The following is a 22,359-nucleotide window of genomic DNA, read 5'->3' on the forward strand; positions in this document are numbered from 1 at the left end:
CTTATTTAAAATTTGGTCGCCACAAAGATTCGTATCTTTTCCAGAAAGTAAAAATAGCGTCTTCTGATTATCAGTTTTCGTCACTTAATGAAGAGAGAAGTGGCGCTAGCTGTCTAGCAACATTTACAAAACTACGTAAAAACTAATAGGGGAGCGGTAAAACAATCACTTTGAAATGCAAAACATCGCTTTTGATGGAAAGAAATGTCCAAGATTGTATACAGCGAGTACTAATTTTGAGATAGTTGAACACAGCATAGTTAAACTGAACACAGGTTGGCAAACTCTAAAGTACCTTTGTTTTATTTTGCATTCACGTCTAAATCAGTTACAGCTAGCGCACTGAGCTAGCGAGCTTAAAATTGGAAGTTAAAAAACAAAATCAGTCTATGTGGCATTACCGCGAAAACCTGGCTGGTTTTATAACTATTAAATAATTGATTTTTTTAATTCTATTTTTAGTCAAGTTTAGTTAGTTTTTCCGCTTTTTTGGTGCACTTTTTGTGAAGTCTGGGGCTAGGGTTTTGCTTACGTGATGCAATGTTCTTCGAATTCTTCGCAAGGTTTAATGTTGTATTAAGTAAATAGGTCAGGTTGTCGGTTGCAAATGTAGGCGAACAAAAATTGTTTATTGTATTCCTGAATCACATTCAAATAGGCTGAAAACAACACAAACCCAGAAATTAAACAGAGTAAGACACAAACATATTTTCAAAGCAAAGCAAAGCGAGTTTATAAGTTTATTGGACAATCATGAAAGGAAATATGTGTGAACAGAAAGGATATCTGTTCTCTGCCTACAGTGTAATATATATTGCCTTGTATAATCACATACAGGTGTTCCCTTACCCTGGGTGTCAGAGGGGTTTTTTTCTTGGCTTCGCCACTCTATCAATGATCGCGGCTTCGCCGCTCTTTGTCGCCGCAAAAAAACCTCTGGCACCCAGAGTAGTCTTCCCTAACATATATGAAAGATTTCTCTTAAATAAGTACAAGCCTTCTTTTTAATATGATGTTAACCAATATTTCAGGGAAATGTTAAAGGAAATAAAAACCGCTATTAAAATAGTTATGGTAAAAAAACCGTCGTGTTCAAATAACAAGTGAAGTGTACAGTGCGTTCGTATTCGGTTTAAAAATCTTGTCTTATTAATGACAGTGTAATAATTGAAAAGGTTAGTTTTTTTGGAGTCCTACAATATGTTCTCGAATATATTAAGGGTGTACAGTCTTCAAATTTTGACAAGTTTTCCAAATACTGTTTCGATAAAAAAGAAAAATATATATATTAAGTAAGTAACAGTAAAGCAAGCAGCAGGCGCGGTTCCATTTATGCCGTAAAGGCCAGGCGCCCAAGCATTCCAAGAATGAGGGCGCTGAGGTAACTGCTGACATGTATCGAGTCGCCGGAACCAGCTAAATAACCGTCGCCTAGATACGAAAAAAGACAAAGGAAATCAGAGTGAAACATTTTTATACAACTCATAATCTTATGACTCATTAACCCACCTTCACAGGGTTAGATGTTTTTGGGGTGGGTTGGTTGGGGGGGGGTAACCCGCACTTCACGAGCACGTATCCATTTATGGTGTTCAGATAGTGTTCGATTTCGCAATGAAATGTAAGTTGTGTGGTGAGATTGCCCCTCGAAATGTATGCACTGTTAGAATAAACCATTTATCACATAAGAAACTACAGACAAAAGTTATAATTTGCAATTCCTTGAATAACGGCTATTTCAATTTGCCGAAAAATACTTTTTATTAGAAAGTAATAACGATGAAGGTTTTTCGCTAAACTGGATATGGCAAATTAAAGACTGATCGTTTTTACTCTCTCACTCGTATTTTTTTAACACAGTACTTACTTATTTGCACGTGATAACAGTGCCCCTGTTTATCCTTCTTGTATCCTTTCTTGCACTTACATTTTCCTTTGCTACATACTTCGTGTTTTTTGCAGTTACATTCATCTAAGAAAAAAGTTTAATGAAATAGTAGCCCACAACCTAATTGGCTATGTTCGTACATAAGGGATTCATAATTTGGGAGAACACAATAACCCGCACTTCACATCCCGTTGAAGCCCTGAATTTTTTTTCAGGCTTCTTTATTCCAATTGCTTAAATTGGAAATTCACTGCAATGATCATTTATCACATTCATATCCATCCGCAGTTCATATATGAATCATTTCATATACATTACATCACAATAAAAACTATTATCATTGATTATTATTATTAGGGTCTTAGTACTTAACTGATTTTGTAACCGTCATCATTAGCATACCTGGAGGTGCCCCAAAACAACATAATTCAAATAGGGTATCTGTTATATCAGTAAAGCAGGGTACGAATTTAAAGCAATGGCACCGTACTGAAATACCCTCCCAAACAATACACGAGGGGACCCATAAACTGACGATCGTAAAATCTTTAATTCTCACTAAATAAAGGCAATTTCAACGAAAGATGTGTCGATTATTTTATCAAACCTACCCTTTTTCACGCATGCTCCGTCCTTCTTCACATATCCTGATTGACATTCACAAGAAAACCTCCCCGGCTCGTTTACACATGTTTCACCAGCACGGCATATATCCACAATGTCAGAACATTCGTCCACATCTGCAACGGTTATTGGTCAATCTTGATGTAATTATTTACAAATTTTGGCCCTTTGTTCTACCACAGGCTAGTTTACCCGAGAATATTTTTGTATGTGACAATGTTTATGTGCTCGTGTAGACGAAAATATTTGGCCAGTTTCTTATGTGACAAATATATTTGCTGAAAAGCTGGTGTGTTATAACTCCTATGTGACAAATAAAAGCTGCCACATACGAAAAATTGCTCATGTATACGACTCGTCACATAAAATGTGGCAAATTCTGCGACAGCATAAGCATATGTGGTCCCCAATCTCCCACTGGGCACTGTGCGCGCATCTCTGTGTGTATAGTTTCTGCTGCGCAAGGTCATTATTGGCGCACTAAAGTTTGCACATCTGGCAAACACGCTTCAAATTAAATAATTGTAGTGCCATCTACACGATCAAATATATGTTTGTTACGTAACAATTGCACGTAAAAACCCGGCTTAAGAATGGAACGTTTAGCTGAAAACAGACACCTGAATCCACGTACCCTCGCAGATACCATTCTGGCAATTCTTTCGGTATCCAGCATTGCACTCACAGTCGTAGCTACCCTCCGAGTTCTTACAAACGGTGTTTTTTTCGGGACAAATTTCAGCATTACTGCATTCATCGACATCTGCGCTCAGAGATAAAAGATATATATTTTCTTGATATTGAGGCTAAATGAAAACACTTTTAGCAAAAAACTGACATTAAATTATTGGAAATCTCAGCTACGCTGAAAATTTGTTAAAACAACTGATTGGAAAAAACATCAAGTTAAGGGAACGTTGGCGTTAGAATTTTACACGGTTAACGACCTAGCTTAACAACAATTTAATGGGCCATATTTCCCCTTGAAACCTTTTCTTAGGAAGGAGATTATAAATGATATAGAGGAAGACTTATGGGGAAACCTTGTTAAAAATTACAGCTCTAGAGTGAAACAGTTAATTGTGTTATTATAAGTGGCAAAAGCAGAGCGCCTTTAAAAATACAAGAGAAATTGACGCCTTGGGAATGGATGTAGGTCACCCTCGCTTGGTTTTGAGTATTAATTTTGGCTTGACAGTGCCAGTTTTAAGTTATTCACTTTGATTTGCCTGCTACTCAGCAACAAAGTTCTTTATATTGATTCGTGAGAGATTATGTTTTTCTCTTTTAAATAATTTACTCTGAGGCTTTTTGTTCATTCTAAGTCAAATTGACTCTTATTAACTTCAAGAATGATAAGTTATTCACTTTGACCAAGACCTAAGTTATTCGGTTGAACGGTAAACTATTCCTTCTCATGCTAGTTTGAGTTGATTGCAAATTCACTAAGCTCTTACCTTGGCATTTACTGGTGTTTGTTCCTTTCTCAGTGGCACAAGTCGTACCAGCAGAGCACCAGAAACCTTGCTTGGTACACTCATTTATTGCTGAAAAAATGAAGTACTTCTGTTTAATAATGTAGTATAGCTAGCGATGCTCAGAGTCCAGTTCAAGCAATGTACATGTTCAAGATATAGAACGCTGTCGAGCTCGCTGTGGTCGCGACGTTAAAGTTATTTGTGCGAAATGTGGAAGATGAGGAAAATTAAGAGTTTTTAGAAACAAATAGGCTCCATGCATTTCATTTCACTGTTAGTCCAGTCCATGAAATCTCTCTTCCGCGCGCCTTTTATCGGGGCTGAACCGCCTGGGTTCAACCCCTATAAAGGGCGCGTGGAAGAGAGAGTTCAGGGACTGGACTATTTCACTGTGCGTTCTGTAATGACACAGCGAAGTTACGTGACGTCGCGCGCACATTGACTTTTTTTAAATCAACAGTAAAAAATATCTGTCGTTTTTCTCCTTTTGACAGGTCCTTTATCTTCTCTTCATGAGAGCAACGTTTATTTAAGTTATATAAGAGTTATGATTCTACACCTAAATAACTAATACCATCGATCAAAATGTTTCTGGACATCTGCAACAACCCTGAGCATAAATTACATAGATTTTTACAAGAGCCCAAAAACGCAATTTTATTCTTAGAAATAACAGAAGATTCCATGCGCCCGCTTGTAAAACGAACAGATTGAAAAACAGCGTTTTTAATAGTAATCGTATATAGTCGTGTGTTTTTTTTTTACTTTTTTGCCCTTTCATAGATCATCTTTTAGACTCGTTTTAGCGTTTCACATTTGTAAAGTTTTATCTAATTCAGCTTCACATCTGTTAATTTTAAAGCTTCAATAAACTAGTATCTATCTTGCCAGCTGATAGCCATGGTGATAATCAACCTCGTTCCCAGTCCTTCTCTCTTTTTCCTCGCTTGTTTTTTTTTTTAATCAACATAACTTTAATGACCACAAAAGCCCAACACAACAGTATGCCTAATAATTAACTCAATCTAAATAATGAATTAAATTAAACAATTAACATCAGTTACGAAACTAACTTAATTTGACACAATACTTAACAGAAAAAAACACATACATTTACAATCGTAGTTAACGACACTACTGTTATGAAGTTTTTCTTTTTCCTCTTCTTTTTTTTTAATTTGAAATTTAAATACTTAACTTAAAGTGCAAACCATCATTTCTGTGCTCCTAGCTCCCGGACAGTCTTATTTACTTTGGGAATAGTAAGTTATTCACTTTGACCAAGACCTAAGTTATTCACAAGATAACTATCAAATTTATTCGGTTGAACTTTAAACTATTCCTTCTCATGCTAGTTTGAGTTGATTGCAAATTATTCACTAATCTCTTACCTTGGCATTTACTGGTGTTTGTTCCTTTCTCAGTGGCACAAGTCGTACCAGCGGAGCACCAGATACCTTGTTTGGTACACTCATTTATTGCTGAAAAAATGAAGTGCTTCTGTTTAATAATGTAGTATAGCTAGCGATGCTCAGAGAGTCCAGTTCAAGCAATCAAGATATAGAACGCTGTCGAGCTCGCTGTGGTCTGGACGTTATAGTTATTTGTGCGAAATGTGGAAGATGAGGGAAATTAATAATTTTTAGAAACAAATAGGCTCCGTGCATTAAAGGTGATAGATCTTGCTTTTTGAAGCAGGCGTTTAGGGATGGCCGAAGTTACCTGCAAGTAGCTTAGAAAATTTGATTTGTTGTTGAATTTACTTTGGAAATCTTGAAAGGATAGCAATTTTCCATTGTCGTCTAGGATGTCTAAGACTGAAATGACTCCCTTGTCCCTCCATTTTTGTCGATAGAAGCCGGCAGTTGCCACCAATCCGAATGTCTTTGTTATTAAAAAGGATTAGTTCTTTGACGTCTTCCTCTTGCTTGTACAGGGACTTTATTTCAAGGAAGTTGGCTATTATCTGTTTAAACTGTAAAACGTCAGAATTTCAAATTCTTCTAGAAACTTTAGATCGTAGATGCCCGCCATATTTCTTGAAGAAATACAATGGAATACATGTAGATTTCCATGTAGCTGTCGGAGTTTGGTCCGAAGGTAAAAGATCTTGAAATCCAGGCTAGACGAATATCGTCTGAATTTACATCAAGCACCGAAGCCGAGTAGACTAATGAAATGCCCATACCCTTAGCAATAAGGCACTTACCAAAAAGGGAGAGCTTGCGGCCCCACCAAATGTCAAGCTTTGTATTTAACTTGTCGATTTTTGCTGAAACGTTTATTTGGTAGTTTTTCTTATCGTCATATGAAATAAAGATTCCGAGGGCTTTTTCCGGTTCAGTTGTCAATTCAGTTCCAGAGGTTTTTTTTGTTAAACCTCCAAGGTTCGAGCCAAATTGCTTTAGTTTTCTTTATATTTAGCCGAAGGCCAAATATATCACCGAATTGCCCGATTGTTTAGATTGTGCTTTGCACTGAAGCTATGTTTTTAAGAAACATTGACGTATCATTTGCGAATTGGCTTATTTTTGTTTATATTGCGATTCCTTTAATTTTTTCGTCTTGCCTTATTCGGGCAGCTAAAATTTCTGCTCCAAGTATAAAGAGATAGGGGGACAGAGGACAGCCCTGCCTAACTCCTCTAGAAAGTTAAAAGTAGTTAGTCGTATATCCATTGTGTAATGCTGCACTTTCTGTGTTAGTATAAAAGGTTGTTATCCACTGTTTGATGTCGTTTCCGCAATTAAAATTAATCCAGTTTTTTCTGAATAAAAGACCACTCAATGCTATCGAATGCTTTTTTGAAATCTAGTAACAGTAGAATCCCGGGGATCTCTTTTAGTTTCGTCTGAAGATGTCAACTATCAGCCTTATATTTTGTCCGATAAATCTCTCTTTCAGATAGCCGGTCTGATCCTGGTTAATTATAAGCAGATGTACTGCGACTCTATTCTTGAAGCAATTACTTTTGGTGCGATCTTGTAATCAACGTTGAGGAATGTAATCGGTCGCCAATTTCCTAATTCGTAATGTCATACTAATGTTGGGCGCTTCTTTACCTGGAAATATTCAGCTCGAGATTCAGGGACCGAGCGCAGCAAGGTTTGTGCAAAACGCTCAACAGCAAAATACATGTTTGCAGTCTATTTATATTATGACTTGACTTATGGTAGCCAAGTGGGTGCATGGGGCATGTTACTGACAAAAATAGAAAAACTTTATTCTCATTTCTTTTAAATTTAATCAATTTTATATGAAGCTTACCACATTTGGGAGCACGTAAGTCTCCTTCAAGAAAGGTGGTAATGGAGTTTGCAAAATCGGACTTAAACAGCTGCAGTATCTAGAAGAAAAAATATTAACAAACCAGTAATTAGCAACAGCCATTTTAATGGGCTTAACGACTGGCACTTTGGCCCATCTGGGAAAAGTTGGCAACCGTTTCAAAACACTCAGATACCAAAAATATGGGGATAGGTATGACCGTGGGACGGGTGGGAGGGGTAGTGGTGGTAGAGCATGCAAGCTGAAAGGCATATTACAGCTTAGCTAAACAAATTTGCTCGGTACCTGTTCTCAGAGCTCTTTGTCTTCATTAGCAGTTAATTGCAGCAACAACAGCAAAAAAAGGCCAGAAGTCATAGCCCATTACATTCATAGGTAACATGTAACTGGGCAGAGTACCCCCTGGGGAAAACTCCCATATGAAAGGGAAAGGAATGTTTGTCTTGCATAATTATGGGCCGGTGCAGATTATGGGTTTTGGTCTTGCTTTGGGTTTTCACGCCAAAAACGGCAAATATTGTTGGCCATCCTGGTCCTGTGTAGGCCTGCACATGAACAAGCGTGGCCGAGTGGTTAAGGGCGCTGTTGCTGTAATCTGGAGGTCCCCGGTTCAAGACCTGTCCTTGCCACTAGCTGGATTTGTTTCTCGGTCGTCCCGTGTTCAAATCCTCGGTCACGCTATTATTATTATTATTATTATTATTATTATTATTATTATTATTATTATTATTATTATTATTATTATTATTATTAACAAATAAAAATGTTGTTATAACCTTTTTGGTGGTTTAAACCAATCAGGCATATAAAATGGGATCCAACATGGTTCCAACGAGTATCACCATCCCTTTCACATTAGACTGAAATCAAAATTTCCACTGAAATAAGGAACTTAATAAACTGACCAAAAGTAGCCTAAATGACAAAAGACTTTGCATCTCTGTAAGACAAATATTATTTTACACCATACTGTACCTTGAAGTGGACCAAACTGTTGCCATTTTTCTTCAATTCAATTACAACCTTCATGAATACTCGCATACTGTCAGGAATACCCGGCATACTGAGAGGGTATTCCTCGCCATCATCATATGTTTGCGACCATTTCATGCTACCCTCAGATGGTTCTATATCAACTGTGACTTTCAGTGGTAGACGACAACCATTTACCTGTACAGTTATTTTGCCAAATGGCCCGCTGTCGGGTGGTGCAGTGCACGTGACTTTGTTGCAGTGGTCACTGAGGACACATGTTCCATTGCCAGCATCGGGTAACCGAATACCTGGACAATTGTCTTGTGTTGGAGGCTCTGTGGTAGGCTGGCTGGCTTCAATTTAAAGGGGAGAAACGAAGGGTCGAGTTATTTAAACAATCTTGATTGGGGTTTCTGGCTTAAGACACTGCCACTGTATAAGAGGAGACCAATATAACTTGAAATACTGAATACTGTTCAAACTATAACTAAGGCAAAATTTCAAACCCAAAAAAGTCCTCAGATTGCATAAAGAAGGTCTTTGTGCCTTTCTGCCACTACTAATACACCTGTGAACCCAAGTCTCTCAGCCCCATCTGGAAAGCATGATGTAACAAGTGAGTATTTCTACTCCCCCCTGGATGGGATGCTAGTCCATCACAGGTTAGCCCCAGAATTTTGACAGGTTTCCCATCCGTTTGACAATAATACTTTCCCATTTGTACTCTGGCCACATTAAAGGACGCCCTGTAAGAATCAGTATTGTCTTACTAAGGAACACAGCAAACCCGGGTTGCAACCAAAACCTCCTGATTAAGAGACCAATATGCAAATGATTGTTTGTTTATTTGCTTGGCCCTAACAAATTTTTTATTTAAATTCACATCAGCATGAAATTACAATCGACTCCCGATAACTCCAACCCTCGGCAACTCGAACCTCGCACTAGCTCGAACCAAAATCGATTTCCCCTGGATTTCCGTCACATATTAAACAAGATGAGGTTTTTGTGATATCTGGAAAAATCAAGGTCGAGGTAAGTGTTATCAGCCGAAGCCGAAGGCTGAGGCTGATAACACTTACCGAGATCTTGATTATTCCGGATATCACAAAAACAGAATTTTAATAATTATTTTATTATACATTGTTTTCGGGAAAAAATAATGACAAACGATTACAATTGTTCTACTAATTACTACTTGTCTTCTTGCTTCTGAATGCTTTTCCCTTAAGAAAGTCGTGGAATAGTTCCTTCGCAATCCTTGTCGGTCATTTCCGAAATTTATTGTCCAGCAATTTTTTTAATTTGGTCAATTTTTTTCATGGTTGAAGAAGCGAATTGACAAACAATGAATTTCCTTCGCTGTTAGATGTCTTCCACAGTGCTCTCGGAAATCATGCATGCATTGCACGCCCGACCTACAGATTAATGAATAATCTGCTAGCAGATTATTCACTAATCTGTAGGTTGCGCTAGTTTTTAGAATTAACTGTAGGCAATAAGAGGACAGGTAGTGACCACAATGTATAACAAGTAGTAATCAGAGATTAAGGGAATGCGTTCGACCTATACGTAAAATTGACCCAAGGTAGGCAGGTTGTGGCGAATAAACGAGATGGTCGGCCAACTAGTAATAGTCAACGAGGCGCAGCCGAGTTGACTATCGCTCATAGAAAACGAGGGCGAGTAGTCTAAAGGACTGCAGTCTAAAAACCTACAATTTTACGTTCTTATAAGCCCAAAATGAAGAAAAATTAAACTTTAAATAAGCAACGAGCGCGCGAGCGTTTTCTATCGGCGATTATATAATAACCTGAATTCTACGCGCATTGTGATTGGTTGTTACTTATGATCTATCAGAGTACAGACGCATAGATGACGTCACGCGGTGGTGTGACTCGCGCGCGTGATCAGAGTTCATAGTTCAAATCAGACTTTTATTATATAAAACAAACAGATTCAATTTTGCCGTGGGTCTGTTCAGTTATAGATCATAAAAGACGTCAAAATGTGGTAAGAACAACAGTGACCCACTCGCCTAGCGGCTCGTGGGCCATTTTTTTGTTCTTACCACATTTTGACGTCATCTGTGATCTATAACTGAACAGACGCACGGCAAAATGGAATCTATTTGTTAAATAGAAAACAGTGGGAGAACCAATCAGATTCGCGGATTTTCAATAGAACACGGTTGAGTTTCTACTACTATGTCTTATACCAAAGTTAGTAACGATTTAAAATTCCACAAAGTACTTAAAAATACAGACATAATTCACTCAGTAATCCACTAAACGCATGTAGAATTCAATATACAATGATTTCCTCGTCAAAACGTCTAGTGTTTCTAGGAATAACGATATATCACAAATTCAAAGAAGTGAGAAAACAATTTTGATCCGTATTATACCCAGTCTCGATGCATGTAATTCTAACAATTTGTAGTTTTTTGCAACAAATAATTGCAGGAAAACACGCTGGTTTACCTTCGAACGAACTCTGTACGAAGGCTACGTATGAACTTACTGACCTTACTCGATTTCCACTCTTTTTATGACGTTTGGTGGCTGAAGACAACTCTGCTACCTTGGATGATAACCCTCTTATGTTCTCCATGACATTTTCGGCAAAATTACAATTTTGGCCACACGTTTTTAGCCTTTTTTTCAAGCAAAATAATGTTTCCGAGCTCAGTTTGGGACGCCATCTTGTTTTGCATGAAATCGAGGCCACCTGTAGCTACCAGTTTCCCGGCCTAGATTTGAACCTGCAAAAATCAAGTGGGGGCCAATTTGGTGTCCTTACATCTGCGGCTCGATTCATTCCGCGTGGCAGTGCACAGTTATACCAACTCAAAAGACACAGGACGCAAAAACAAAATTAGGCTTGCACTCTCCTTTGTCGAACGCAATAGTTGCTGTAATTTTACCCTCGGTAACTCGAATCAGTTGGAATCTGGTTACTGGTTACCGGTTACCGTCGTTACCGGTTACCGATTTCTCATTTGGTATCTAAACTAACATCATTTTGTCCAATTTCCCGTATGGAAAGAATTGACAGGCATTTGTCTAATTCCGATACAGAAAAAAAAGTACTGGAACCAAAACAAATTGAATATTTTGCACTTGTTGTTAAATATAGCTTTTCTTGTCACGTTTTGTTTGTTGTTCGTTTTGTTATAACGTTTTGAAAATCACATGAAAAAACTGTAAGACTCAACGTTGTAAACTCACAATAAACTTGAATATTCGGCAGTGCTGCCTTCATCAGTAGTAAAATATATGGTTGCCAAAGTTTGCGAAAAAAAACTATGGAAAAACTTTGGCTTTTTGTAAATGACTCGTATGCTAGCCTTGCGCGCGCACTTTTTTCAGCGCGCGTGACTTTCAAAACTTTTGAATTTTTGAATTTCCATCGTTTTTCCAGGAATACCTGTAAAGGATGTAACTTTTTTGAAGAAGAAAATCAGAGCTACATGTTACTAAGCACATGTCGCTAACCGCTAATCGCTAAAAACTAACTGTTAATTAGTGCAACTGAAGTGGTGGCTCGATGGCTCGTCAGTGGACTTACGCTAACGCTAATTTCTAAATAAAAGAATACCTTCCTTTTCATTCTGCTTACGGTTAGCTGTTGTTTGTTGTTTGGGGCAACACTATTCTCCACTGACGAGCCACCGAGCCGCCGAGCCACTAAAAAGATATACCTTCCTTGTTCAAGAAGCGTTAAGTCCACTGACGAGCCACCGAGCCGCCGAGCCACTAAAAATATATCTTCCTTTATTCCTCTTATATATTATTATACATTAAACTTTATTCACTGACGAGCCAACGAGCCACCTCAGTAACAGTTCTTCAAAAATGGCCTGTATTCTGTAGTTGCTTCAAATTTGCCACATGAGACGACTTTTAACGGTTTTTATTGCAACCTTGCTGCATTAAAAAAATCAATTTCGTGTAAAATTGCAAGCCGGGCATTTTGTTAAGGCAACATGTTCCAGGTTGTTATTAAATTACAACGTTAGCTCTGCAACATTGTTGTACCAAATTTTTAACGTTGACTTTAAATCGTCCCGTTGGACATACCGTCGCTACAACAATCTCGCGTTAAAAGTCGTCCGGTGTAACAAGGGTTATTTGATGGAGAAATTTTGACCTTAGCGCGCGCGTCCCTTAAAGGTAAATAAAACCGTGATGTTACACGAGATAACTTGCAACAACGATTTTTCGCACAACAATGATGCTCGAAAAATCGTTCACCGTGTAACATGGTACCGGGGACGATTTTTTGCGCAACTTTTGACTCGGCAACACATTGCGAGTTTTTGAACCCAAGTCAAAAACTCGCAAAGTAAGATGACGAATATTTAGAATGTTGACTCGTGTAAAAAGGTCGCGGTCGATTTTTAAAAAAAGATAAGATAAGATAAGAAACTTTATTTAAGTGTCAAAGCCTTATAGCCTGGAAAATAAAACCATACTAATTAGGGGACACTGCTAAAAACTAAAAGCTACACTAATACTAAATATAAATACAATAAAAATATATATAAGTCATATAAAAATGTTATTATAATCTATGGTGTAAAAAAATGTTAAAATCTAATAATAATGACTTGACTTGAGAGACACTAAGTGCAGCATAGGATGCATCCCTTACAGCCGCTGTCCATTAAGGGAGTTATATCTTTTTTTTCGAATACGGTTTGTGAAAGCCTGCAGAGTCTTGGCTGATCTGTCAGCCGTAGAAAGTTTTCCCCATAGTTTGGGTCCTACATAACGCAGAGAGTGCTTTCCATAAGTAACAGTGTTGTATCTAGGAGTAGAAAAATCTGATTGTCTCAGGTTATACGTGGAATTATGCTCGTTAAAAATGTTACAGATGCTATTTGGACATAATCTATGTTTAACTTTATACATGAGAATACATATGTCCTGTAAACGCCTGTTCGCTAGCGTTGGCAACTTGGCTCTCTCCAGTAGATCAGTATAACTAGCATGCTTGTTCTTGTAAACGGCCCTCAAGCCCCTTTCCTGTAGTCGTTCAAGTTTGCGTGCATCGCTAGCTCTACAAAAGTGCCACACTAGGTGACAATAAGTAAGGTATGGTAGTACAGCTGACTTGTATAACTGAAGTTTGGCCTTAGTGGGGATTAAGTTCCTTAGTCGCATTAGTACGCCGATTCTCTGACTTGCCTTTATGCAGGCTGAGCTAACGTGTTCCGAAAATTTCAGTTTGGAATCAATAGTTACCCCTAAAAGCTTAAGAGTATCTGCGGTCTTAATTTTCTGATTGTTAGTATAGATCACTGCACTAGTGCCTGAGTCAGTTGTCTTGCTGCAGCCGATGTTTAACGTCTGATATTTCTTTAGGTTTCCGGCCAGCAAGTTTGACTCGTACCACTTTGTTGCCTGATCCGCACTTTCACTAAGCTTAGATGTAACCTCCACTAGATCATGACCACTGTGGTAAATTTGATGATCGTCAGCATACATAGATGGTCTGGTTGCTAAGCACAAGGGGAGGTCGTTCTGAAAAATGTTCCATAGTAACGGCCCCAGGGCAGAGCCCTGGGGACAGCCTCTATTCACCAACCTGTACGAACTGACTTGGTTGCCCATTTTGACACGATTGTATCTGTCACTAAGGTAGCTTTTCAGGAGTTGTATAAGTCCGTCCTGGAAACCGTATGCTTTAAGCTTACTCAACAACAATGGTGGGTGTAGGGAGTCAAATGCCTTTGACATGTCAGTGGAAAGAATGTTCACGACAAGACTCTCGTCCCTTGCCCTCTTCCATGCCTCGACCAGGGTGATCAAGGTAGTTTCACAGCTGTGATGTTTACGATATGCAGTTGAGTTTTCATACATACAGGAGTCAAAACCTGCGGCTATCTGATGACACACCAGTTTTTCCAGAACTTTGTTTACACATGAGTAGTAAGGACCGCTCTCCTGGCGGTCGACCAATCACAGAGCAGCATTTCTGCGCATGCGTAAAAGGGAAAACCACGTGACTTAGGAGGGTGATGACGTCATAGGAGTCGGTCCCAGTCCCCAAACGGTGGGAATGAACTCGGTCCCAGTCCCCGCGCGGAAAAAAACGACAAGGCAAGAAAATAGGTGTAAAAGGGCAAACCACGTGACTCAGGGGTGTGTTGACGTCATAGGAGTCGGTCCCAGGACGCTTGAGACTCGGTCCCAGTCCCCGGAGGGTGGGAATGAACTCGGTCCCAGTCCCCGCGCGGAAAAAAACGACAAGGCAAGAAAATACCAATCACAGAGCAGCAGTGGTGCGCTTGCCTTTAGAGAGAAAATCACGTGACAGAAGGGTGATGACGTCATGAGAGTAGGTCCCAGGACGCTGGAGACTCGGTCCCAGACCCCAACGGTCATAAACTCGGTCCCAGGCCGTCCTCAGCCACAGTGTCGTCCCAGACCTTTTTCAAGACATGTCGCCTCCTACGTCATCGGTCCCAGACCCACCCGACCACGCCCTAACTCGCTCCCAGTCCACCTCGGTCACACTCTCGTTCGTCCCCAGACCCCTGCAAGACAACACACGCAGTTTCTAGTTTCACATTTTAATAACTGGATTAAAAAAAACCTGTTGTTTACAAACGAGACGTGTGCGAAGCCCTAGTGGCCGCGCACCCTGGGAATGAACGTGTACAAACTTAGCAAGACCACCATCCTATAGATATGGTTCACAAAGTGCCATACTGTCCTTGTGGTATTTGGAACTCAATACTTTGCACTAAACGCACGTGCAGATGAGTCTACGCGATACACTCACGATTGATAATTAGTTACCTCTCTTGCGAAGACCACAAAGGTTGTCTCAGAAAGCGCCATGCCTTCCTTATGGTATGGTTCTTCCTGGCACTAAACGCATGCGCAGATGAGTCTGCATTGCTTTTTCTAGGTCGGCGATTCTGAGAAAACGCACGCTTGTGAAGTATTAAAAAAAAAGAAACACGTCAGAGAGGGGGGATGAGGGGGTATCCCCCTTTCTCGGGTGTACTGGGAACGAGTACGAATCGAGCGGTGAGAGTGTTTATATCTCAAAAGATGTCGACAAGTAAGTTATTAAATATTCAGTTATGGAGAACGATCAACGTGGGTATGATTGAAACTATATCAACGTGTTGCGGTAGGTTTCCTATCTGGGGCATGGTGGTATTACGTACTGAAGTAACCATAGGGGTATGACATAAACGTGTTGGCATCTACCACTCTCTTGTCGAAAACCACTTGATAGCGCTTGATCTCCGTCACAGTGTTCAGGGTTTTGGTGGTTTTGTCTCGAGTGATCTTGTGAGGGTTAAACACGGCAATGCTCCTCGTTTCGGCCAAGGGTTCTTTCACTTCGGATTTGACGTTGTCTTTCAATGTCTCAAAGTTGAGATGGGCGGATCCTCTCACGTTCAAGGAAAAACCCCTTACTTTACAACAGGTTTTTCCCAGCTTCGTCTTGTAGGCATAGTTTTTTGGTCCCGCGGCAGCAAATTCCACAATGAAGTCATCATCGTCTAGTTCGTTCGTGAAGTCTCCCAGGTAATCACCCAATGGCAAGGAGGGCTGGCCTTCTCGAAGTTTGTAGATGAGGGAATCTGTGTCAAAATACAAGATCTGTTCGGGTTGTAGGATGGAAAGACCTTCTTGGTACAGCTTCAAACGGGCCCAGGTGGTCGTGAAACAGGCAACAAATATGTTGATATCCGGTTGAACGTTGGCGCAGTCCTCCTTGCACTTATGGACCACCTCCAACATGTCTGGATTGACGACCCGTATGTCGTGGATGTCTCGAGAATCGTCTCTTAACAAGTCGTGAAACTCAGCTGCAGAGGTAAAGGCTTCGACTTGGGTCTTGTTGCCTCTCTGGCCATACTTGCCCCAAAAACTATTGAGCATGATCTTGGCCAGGGATCTGCGTCCGGGGTTCTTTTCAATTTTGTCCGGATCCAACTGGAGGCCTTCTTTGAGAAAGAACTGTCTCAGGTATTCCTGGCGCTTGTCTGGATCGTCGCCCACCCAGGAGGGCCAACCGCTCGCTTCCTGCTTCATCTTCAGGAAGGTGTTGACATACTCTTTAAACATGGTGTTGGATTTGCGGTCAAAGTGCCACACCTCGTGAATGTGCTCCACCACGTACCCTTGCTTGACGGCCTCTTCCAACTCGGGCGTGCACCACGTTCCGGTCAGTTGGCGTTCTTGGGGGCTGTGAGCGCATTTGGAGGATCGTTGGGTCAATGGCTTGGGCTGCTCCACTTCCACGCAGGTACGGCAGAGGGGGAATGTCAGTTTACCCCCTTGGCGATAGGGCAACACGGGGCTGTACAACCCGTAAGGTGGCGTCACCGTACACTTTGCCAGACCGAAGAATTGTGAAATGTTCGTGTGTCCCGGTTCTAGGATCACTTCGGGATGCCCTTGAGGGTAGTCACAGTTTTTGTTGACCCAGGGGTAGAGAGAAGTAAAGTCCACGTACCGGATCTCCTCTTCAGGTTCAGCAAGGTCATAGAGGCGGACGGCATTGGTTCTACCGCCAAAGAACGCGTCTCGGGGCTCCAAGCGGGAGTTGATCGCCAACGAGTCCACGAACGATTTCACCTCGGGATCACTGTCCTTGAGCGCTTTCCACTGGCATTCCCACATTTCTACCACGCGGTAACCCGCATCCCGGATCCGTTGCGTCTTTTGTTGCGTTTCCGCGTACACGTCCCTCAGACTTCTGTCGCCCATCTTCCGGTGCTTCTGATCGCGATTGGGAAAACAGTCAGGACAGCCGTGAAAGTAACAGCCGTGGAACTCGTAAACCGTGCGATCCTCGTACCCGTCGACGTTGATCAGACGGCCTCCAATCCACAAGGCTCGTTCTCCACCGTTCCTGGCGTGGCGGATGGTACCCTGCGTCTGGCTGTCTTGATACAGCAACCATTCCAGCGAGACGTGCGAGTGAGGTTTGCCCTTGCCTTCCCAGCCTCGTACCGGTTCAGAAGCCAACGTCTGTTCTTGCATGCACTTGGTGCGGTAGAAGCGATTACAGGCGGAGGCAATGGTGAGGCACTTGTCCATGGGATCGAACCCGGCAATGGCTTGAAACTCTGCCCGGAAGACCTTGCACCCTTCGTGCAACAGCTCCACGTCGGAGCGACAGTAGTCGACAAGTTCGTTCCGAAAGTGGAACTCGTAATTCTCCGCCACGCGTTCTTCGTACCACTTGTCGAATTCGGCTTTCCTGGCAGCGGACATTCCCTCTGGATCGTAATAGTCTCTGGCAGGCATGCTTCCCACATAGTTTTGATTTTCCTTCGTGTTAAAGAAGTGGGGGAAAAACCCCTTTTTTTGCTCGGTGAGGCCAAAGGCTTTGGGAAAGGTAGCAAGGCTCATCTGCAGAAAACACATGGAGTCCTTAAAGGTGATGTTTGGGATGTTCATGCTGATTATTTTGGCACCATTGACGACTTGTTCAGGGCAGATGGCTTGGTCGTACAACTCGTTTAATATGAAATACGAGTCGTACCCTTGGAAGTTATGAGCGACAGCTATCACGCGGTGTTGTTCGGCGATCTCCCTCAACCAAGCGAGAAAGTCTTTGACACAAGTCTCTCCCTCGAAGGTTCTCCTCTCGTCGGTGTCTCCTCTCAGGGCGCAAATCAAGTTGGCGACGTGCTGGCCTTCTTCCTGCCTGGCTTCGGCGTCCCAACTGACGAACACGGGTGGTTGGTCTTCTTTGCGTTGACCGGCGCTGGTTCTCTTGCGGTTCTGTTTTTGTTCCACCTTGAGAGGATTTTGTATGTAGCACTGGTGGTAACGAAGATCTTGGTATTCCTTGCAGGACGGGCAGGAAGCGTGGCCGCACTTGTGACTGTTTCTCAGTTCATAGTCACCGTACGTCTTGAAACAGCCCGCACACCGTTTGTGCTTGTCACACACACTGTTCCTCTTGTCTCGGGCCATGTCTTTGCCGGTGTCGGTGCGACTCTTGTGCAATTGAAGACAGCGGGTTCCAAAAAAGTCCCGTTGACAGTCTGTACAGTTCACCCTGGGTACAGCGTGGGCTCTCTTCCATTCGTGGCAATCTGTCTGATGGCAGGCGGCGCATCTGGCACCCGGGCAGCGGTGCTCCTTAGGATTGTTATGGGAGAACCCTTTTTCGCATTGGGTGCAATAATAACTCTTGCCAAAAAATCCGCCTAGGGAAGTGCAGCCGTGGTAATGGTCATGGTGCTTGATCAAGATCAAACGTTTGTCGTCGGGGCGTTGTGCTCCTTTGAAGATGATCTGGTACCCATGTTGGACAGACACCACCACAATCTGGTAGTCGTTCAAGTGCGCTTGAAATTTGGCCAATTCGTCCAAGCCGCAAGGACCTTCTGGCACGTCGGACAAACGATGCAACTCTCTGGCTGCCTTTTCTTGGATGGGGTATGCTCCACGGACATTCTTGTAATACCAATGGTCGTGGCCGTAATCGACGCGAGCCTTCATCATCACCAAGGCGCGGGCACAACATAACTGGTCGGTGTTTTTGATTTTCAGCACACATTTTTTGCGGTCCAGGATCTCCTCAATGGGATCCAAACCGGGTTTGTATTTCTGATGGTCTCCCCCTCTGCCTGGATCTTGTATGTGAGACACGTTTAGGTTGAACGTGTCGTCGACTTGAAAAGTCTGATTACTGTTCAGCATGTCACTGATTTGTTTTAACAACTGTTGGGCAGCGACGGTGTTTTCTCTCCACTCTCCCACTCTCAGCCGTCTGGAATGAAAAGCATTTTGAATCCTGTTACTGTTGATGTTGATCAACAAGTGATCGTCATCTCCAACGGCTCCATCATCCAAGATATGTTGCTGCACGGCTCTCTGCAGGGCTCTGGCAATCTGCTGCACCAATATGGGTCGCGGTCCTAGGGGAGCGGATTCCACTGCGGCACCACCACCACCTGTCTGCACCAATCGTCCGGTAAAGTTTCTGATGTGGAGACCAAATCTCCTGACTCGCCGATCTACATGGGCTCTCAGTTGAAATTCAAAAGGAACATCCATCTTGAAACAAAGGAAACAAGGTAATGAATGTCCGTAATTTTCTGTTTTACTGTACAGCTCATTAGAATATTACACAGCATATTAGCATACGAAAAACGGGTTACACGAATTCACTCTACTCTAATAACTAGTTACCTCTTCCTCGGAGTCTTCTTGACTTTGAATACCGCGCTGTTCACCACTTGTGCTTGCACCCTGCGATGGCCAAAACATGGTATTAATAAAAAAACGCACGTGAATTGAACACGACCAAACGCATCTCATCAACGTACCTCTTCCAATCTAGCCCTCTTGGGACTTTCTTCGACCATCTCAGGTTCCATAATTTCTCCTTCAACCTCTTCTTCTATCTTACCAGAGTCTTCTTTTTCTCCACCAGTCTTCTCTTTTTCCATATCTTGATGAGTGCTTAGACCAAACAAAGTTTGCGAGTGACAAAAGTCAAGCGGAGCTCTCGTTATATAGAGAGAATTAACCAATCAGCTTTTACTTTTTATTATAACCAATTAAATACTCGGTCCATTCTTTTTCGAGGTGACGTGTACAGAATCAACCAATGAGATCTCATGATCAATGTCGCCCACGTGACGGGATTTTCCCCACAAGGGTAAAATCCCAAGCTCACGGGATTTTCCCACAAGGGTAAAATCCCGGGATTTTCCCCCAAGGGAAAAATCCCGACGCACGCGCGTGGAGAATCTTTCTCGGAATTCTCGGAACCCGCGTGTGTTCATTCTCGGAAAAGTACAGTAAAAACGGACGAAGTTTTCTTGTCGGATTACAGCTCTTTTCAAGAAGGATATAAGCTTTAAGGTGAGCTAATGTCTCCATACTCTACTGTACAAGACGAAGAGCGTTTGATAAATTGTATTTACTGCGAAAAATAAATTTGGTTACGTTGTAAATCTTGACGAGTGGTTTGTTTTTGTTCGTGCGGCCATCATGAACCCTGCATAGTAAAGAAGAAGAAGGTTTTAGACCCGTTCATTTCGTTCAAGGTTTTTTGGTCTAGTTTTGTTTATGGTCAAAAAAAGAAGAAACCAAACTTTACGAATGAACAAGTCGTTTTTGGTGGACTGAATTATTCTTTTAAGCGAAATTGCTCGCGCAGTTGTCGTTGTCTTTCATAAACAACAACGCCTTCATCTTTTCTTTTTGCGGTCTCAAAATCGAGGGAACATCCCACTATGATTCAGAAAAAAATAAAACCTAGCCACCTAGAAATGAAGCTTAAACGTTGTAAATCCTAAACAAGTGTGTCACCGCCTCCGTTGTGATTTTTCACCGGTCGCGAAAAATATAATTTTAGCGAGCGGTTCATTTGACCGTTGTTCAAATGCATTGTTTCTCGAGGAAAAAAATTTTGTTTCGGCCCTTAAATCAAAGAGATGTCCAACCATGAATGGTATTAATTTAGTAAAACGCAAAGCAAGCCATTGAGCCGACTCTTTTACATTTTTAGACTCTAAACAAGTGTGTCAACGACTTTGTTGTGATTTTTACCGTTCGCGAAAAAATATAATTTTAGCGTGAGGTTCGTTTGGCCGTTGTTCAAATGCATTTTTCTCGAAGAAAATTTTTTTTTTGCGGCCCTTATATCAAAGGGACGTCTAACCATGAATGATATTATTTCGATGAATGTTATTGAGCCGAAAATTTCATATTTTTGGACTCTAAGCACAAGTGTCATCGACTTTGTTGTGATTTTCACCGTTCGCGAAAAAATATAATTTAGCGTACGGTATTTGTTGTTGTTTAAATGCGTTTGTTTGTTTGTTTGTTTTTGCGGCCCTGAAATGAAAGGGACGTCCAACCATGAATGATATTATTTTAGTGAATCTCAAAGCAAGTCATTGAGCCGGATCTTCACATTTTTACACCCTAAACAAGTGTGTCAACGAGTTTGTTGTGATTTTTCACCGGCCGCTAAAAATATAATTGTTGTAGGTGGTTCATTCGGCCGTTGTTAAAATGTTTTTTTTTTTTTGCGGCCCTTAAATCAAAAAGGACGTCCAACCATAAAAGATATTATTTCGATGAATGTTATTGAGCCGAAAATTTCATATTTTTGGACTCTAAGCACAAGTGTCATCGACTTTGTTGTGATTTTCACCGTTCGCGAAAAAATATAATTTAGCGTGCGGTATTTGTTGTTGTTGTTAAAGCGATTGAATACCATACTCTCGTAATTCAGTTTCGGCATGGAGCAATTTTTAAATTTATTTAACAACAAAAGTGTGATACCATAACCAGAAAGCATGACATTCGGTCATTGGACAATGTCCTTCGTATAGATGAAAACCGCAACTAGGTAAAGGTTCTACAATTGTCTCTTTCAACACGTCGTATTTCGGACATCCGTACAGTTCTAAATTCACGCTAGGAATGTTCAGTTTGTTCAACAAGTCTCTTTCGACGTGTCCTCCCTTGTAAGCCACCACGGTTCTCTCGGGGGTTTTGGTCTCCTCGTACAAATCCCACATCACCTCCTCCACCCTGTCATACTCGTAGGCCTTTTCTTCCTTTCTGGGTTGATACGTCAGTCCGTGCACGTTGTATTTGACGTAAGACACGGTTTTTCTGTCTCTGGAAGATAAGTTGCACCACGGCATTCTCATGTAGAAAGCATGGCGTCCGAACTTTTCTTGCCAAGTGTAATAACCCAACTCGCGTACTCGAAACGTCTTCTCCACAAAGTAACCTTCCAAGTCCAAGATCATGCACACATTTTCCGGAGTCATGCCAGAGCCAACTGCACTCTGATGCTTGACGTAGAAAATATATGAAAATGTTTAAACTGTAAATCTCAATGATCCAAATTACGATATTGTTTCTGGGAAATGCGCTTCAGATACAGTTGATTTCTCAGCATTTTCTCTTCATCCGAGTCGTACTTCACGCCAGCCAATTCCGGGGGAAGAATAATTTTCCCTTCTCCATCCACCCAAAACTTTTGCTCTTGACACTGTTTGACCAATGACTCGTCCAAGGGAAGATCACCAATCCAATCCTTGACCGGGGGTGGGTAGTGTTGTACTTTGAAGGCGGGTCTCCCATC

General features: G+C 41.5%; 2 protein-coding genes across 2 annotated transcripts in view; both read right to left on the minus strand.

Annotated features, from left to right (window-relative positions):
* Positions 1-442: 442 nt before the first annotated feature.
* The window catches only part of LOC144657747 (uncharacterized), a 34,541-nt gene continuing 12,624 nt past the window's right edge, over positions 443-22,359 (minus strand). Inside the window, exons 2-10 of the mRNA XM_078518096.1 lie at positions 8,254-8,606; positions 7,258-7,336; positions 5,382-5,471; positions 3,970-4,059; positions 3,147-3,275; positions 2,500-2,628; positions 1,868-1,972; positions 1,245-1,431; positions 443-1,209 (exon numbers count right to left, since the gene is read on the minus strand). Of these exons, the coding sequence (XP_078374222.1) occupies positions 1,331-1,431; positions 1,868-1,972; positions 2,500-2,628; positions 3,147-3,275; positions 3,970-4,059; positions 5,382-5,471; positions 7,258-7,336; positions 8,254-8,606 (1,076 nt within the window). The 3' untranslated portion in view covers positions 443-1,209; positions 1,245-1,330. The remainder of the gene's footprint in view (positions 1,210-1,244; positions 1,432-1,867; positions 1,973-2,499; positions 2,629-3,146; positions 3,276-3,969; positions 4,060-5,381; positions 5,472-7,257; positions 7,337-8,253; positions 8,607-22,359) is intronic.
* Positions 15,432-19,696, minus strand: LOC144656483 (uncharacterized). Its single transcript, XM_078516700.1, has 3 exons — positions 19,574-19,696; positions 19,437-19,496; positions 15,432-19,301 (listed from the first exon to the last, which is right to left on the minus strand). The coding sequence occupies exons 1-3, from the start codon at positions 19,694-19,696 to the stop codon at positions 15,432-15,434; spliced, it is 4,053 nt and encodes a 1,350-aa protein (XP_078372826.1).

This window comes from Oculina patagonica, chromosome 6 (genome assembly GCF_052425735.1).
Source record: "Oculina patagonica isolate OP01 chromosome 6, crgOcupat, whole genome shotgun sequence".
Lineage (NCBI taxonomy): Eukaryota > Metazoa > Cnidaria > Anthozoa > Scleractinia > Oculinidae > Oculina > Oculina patagonica.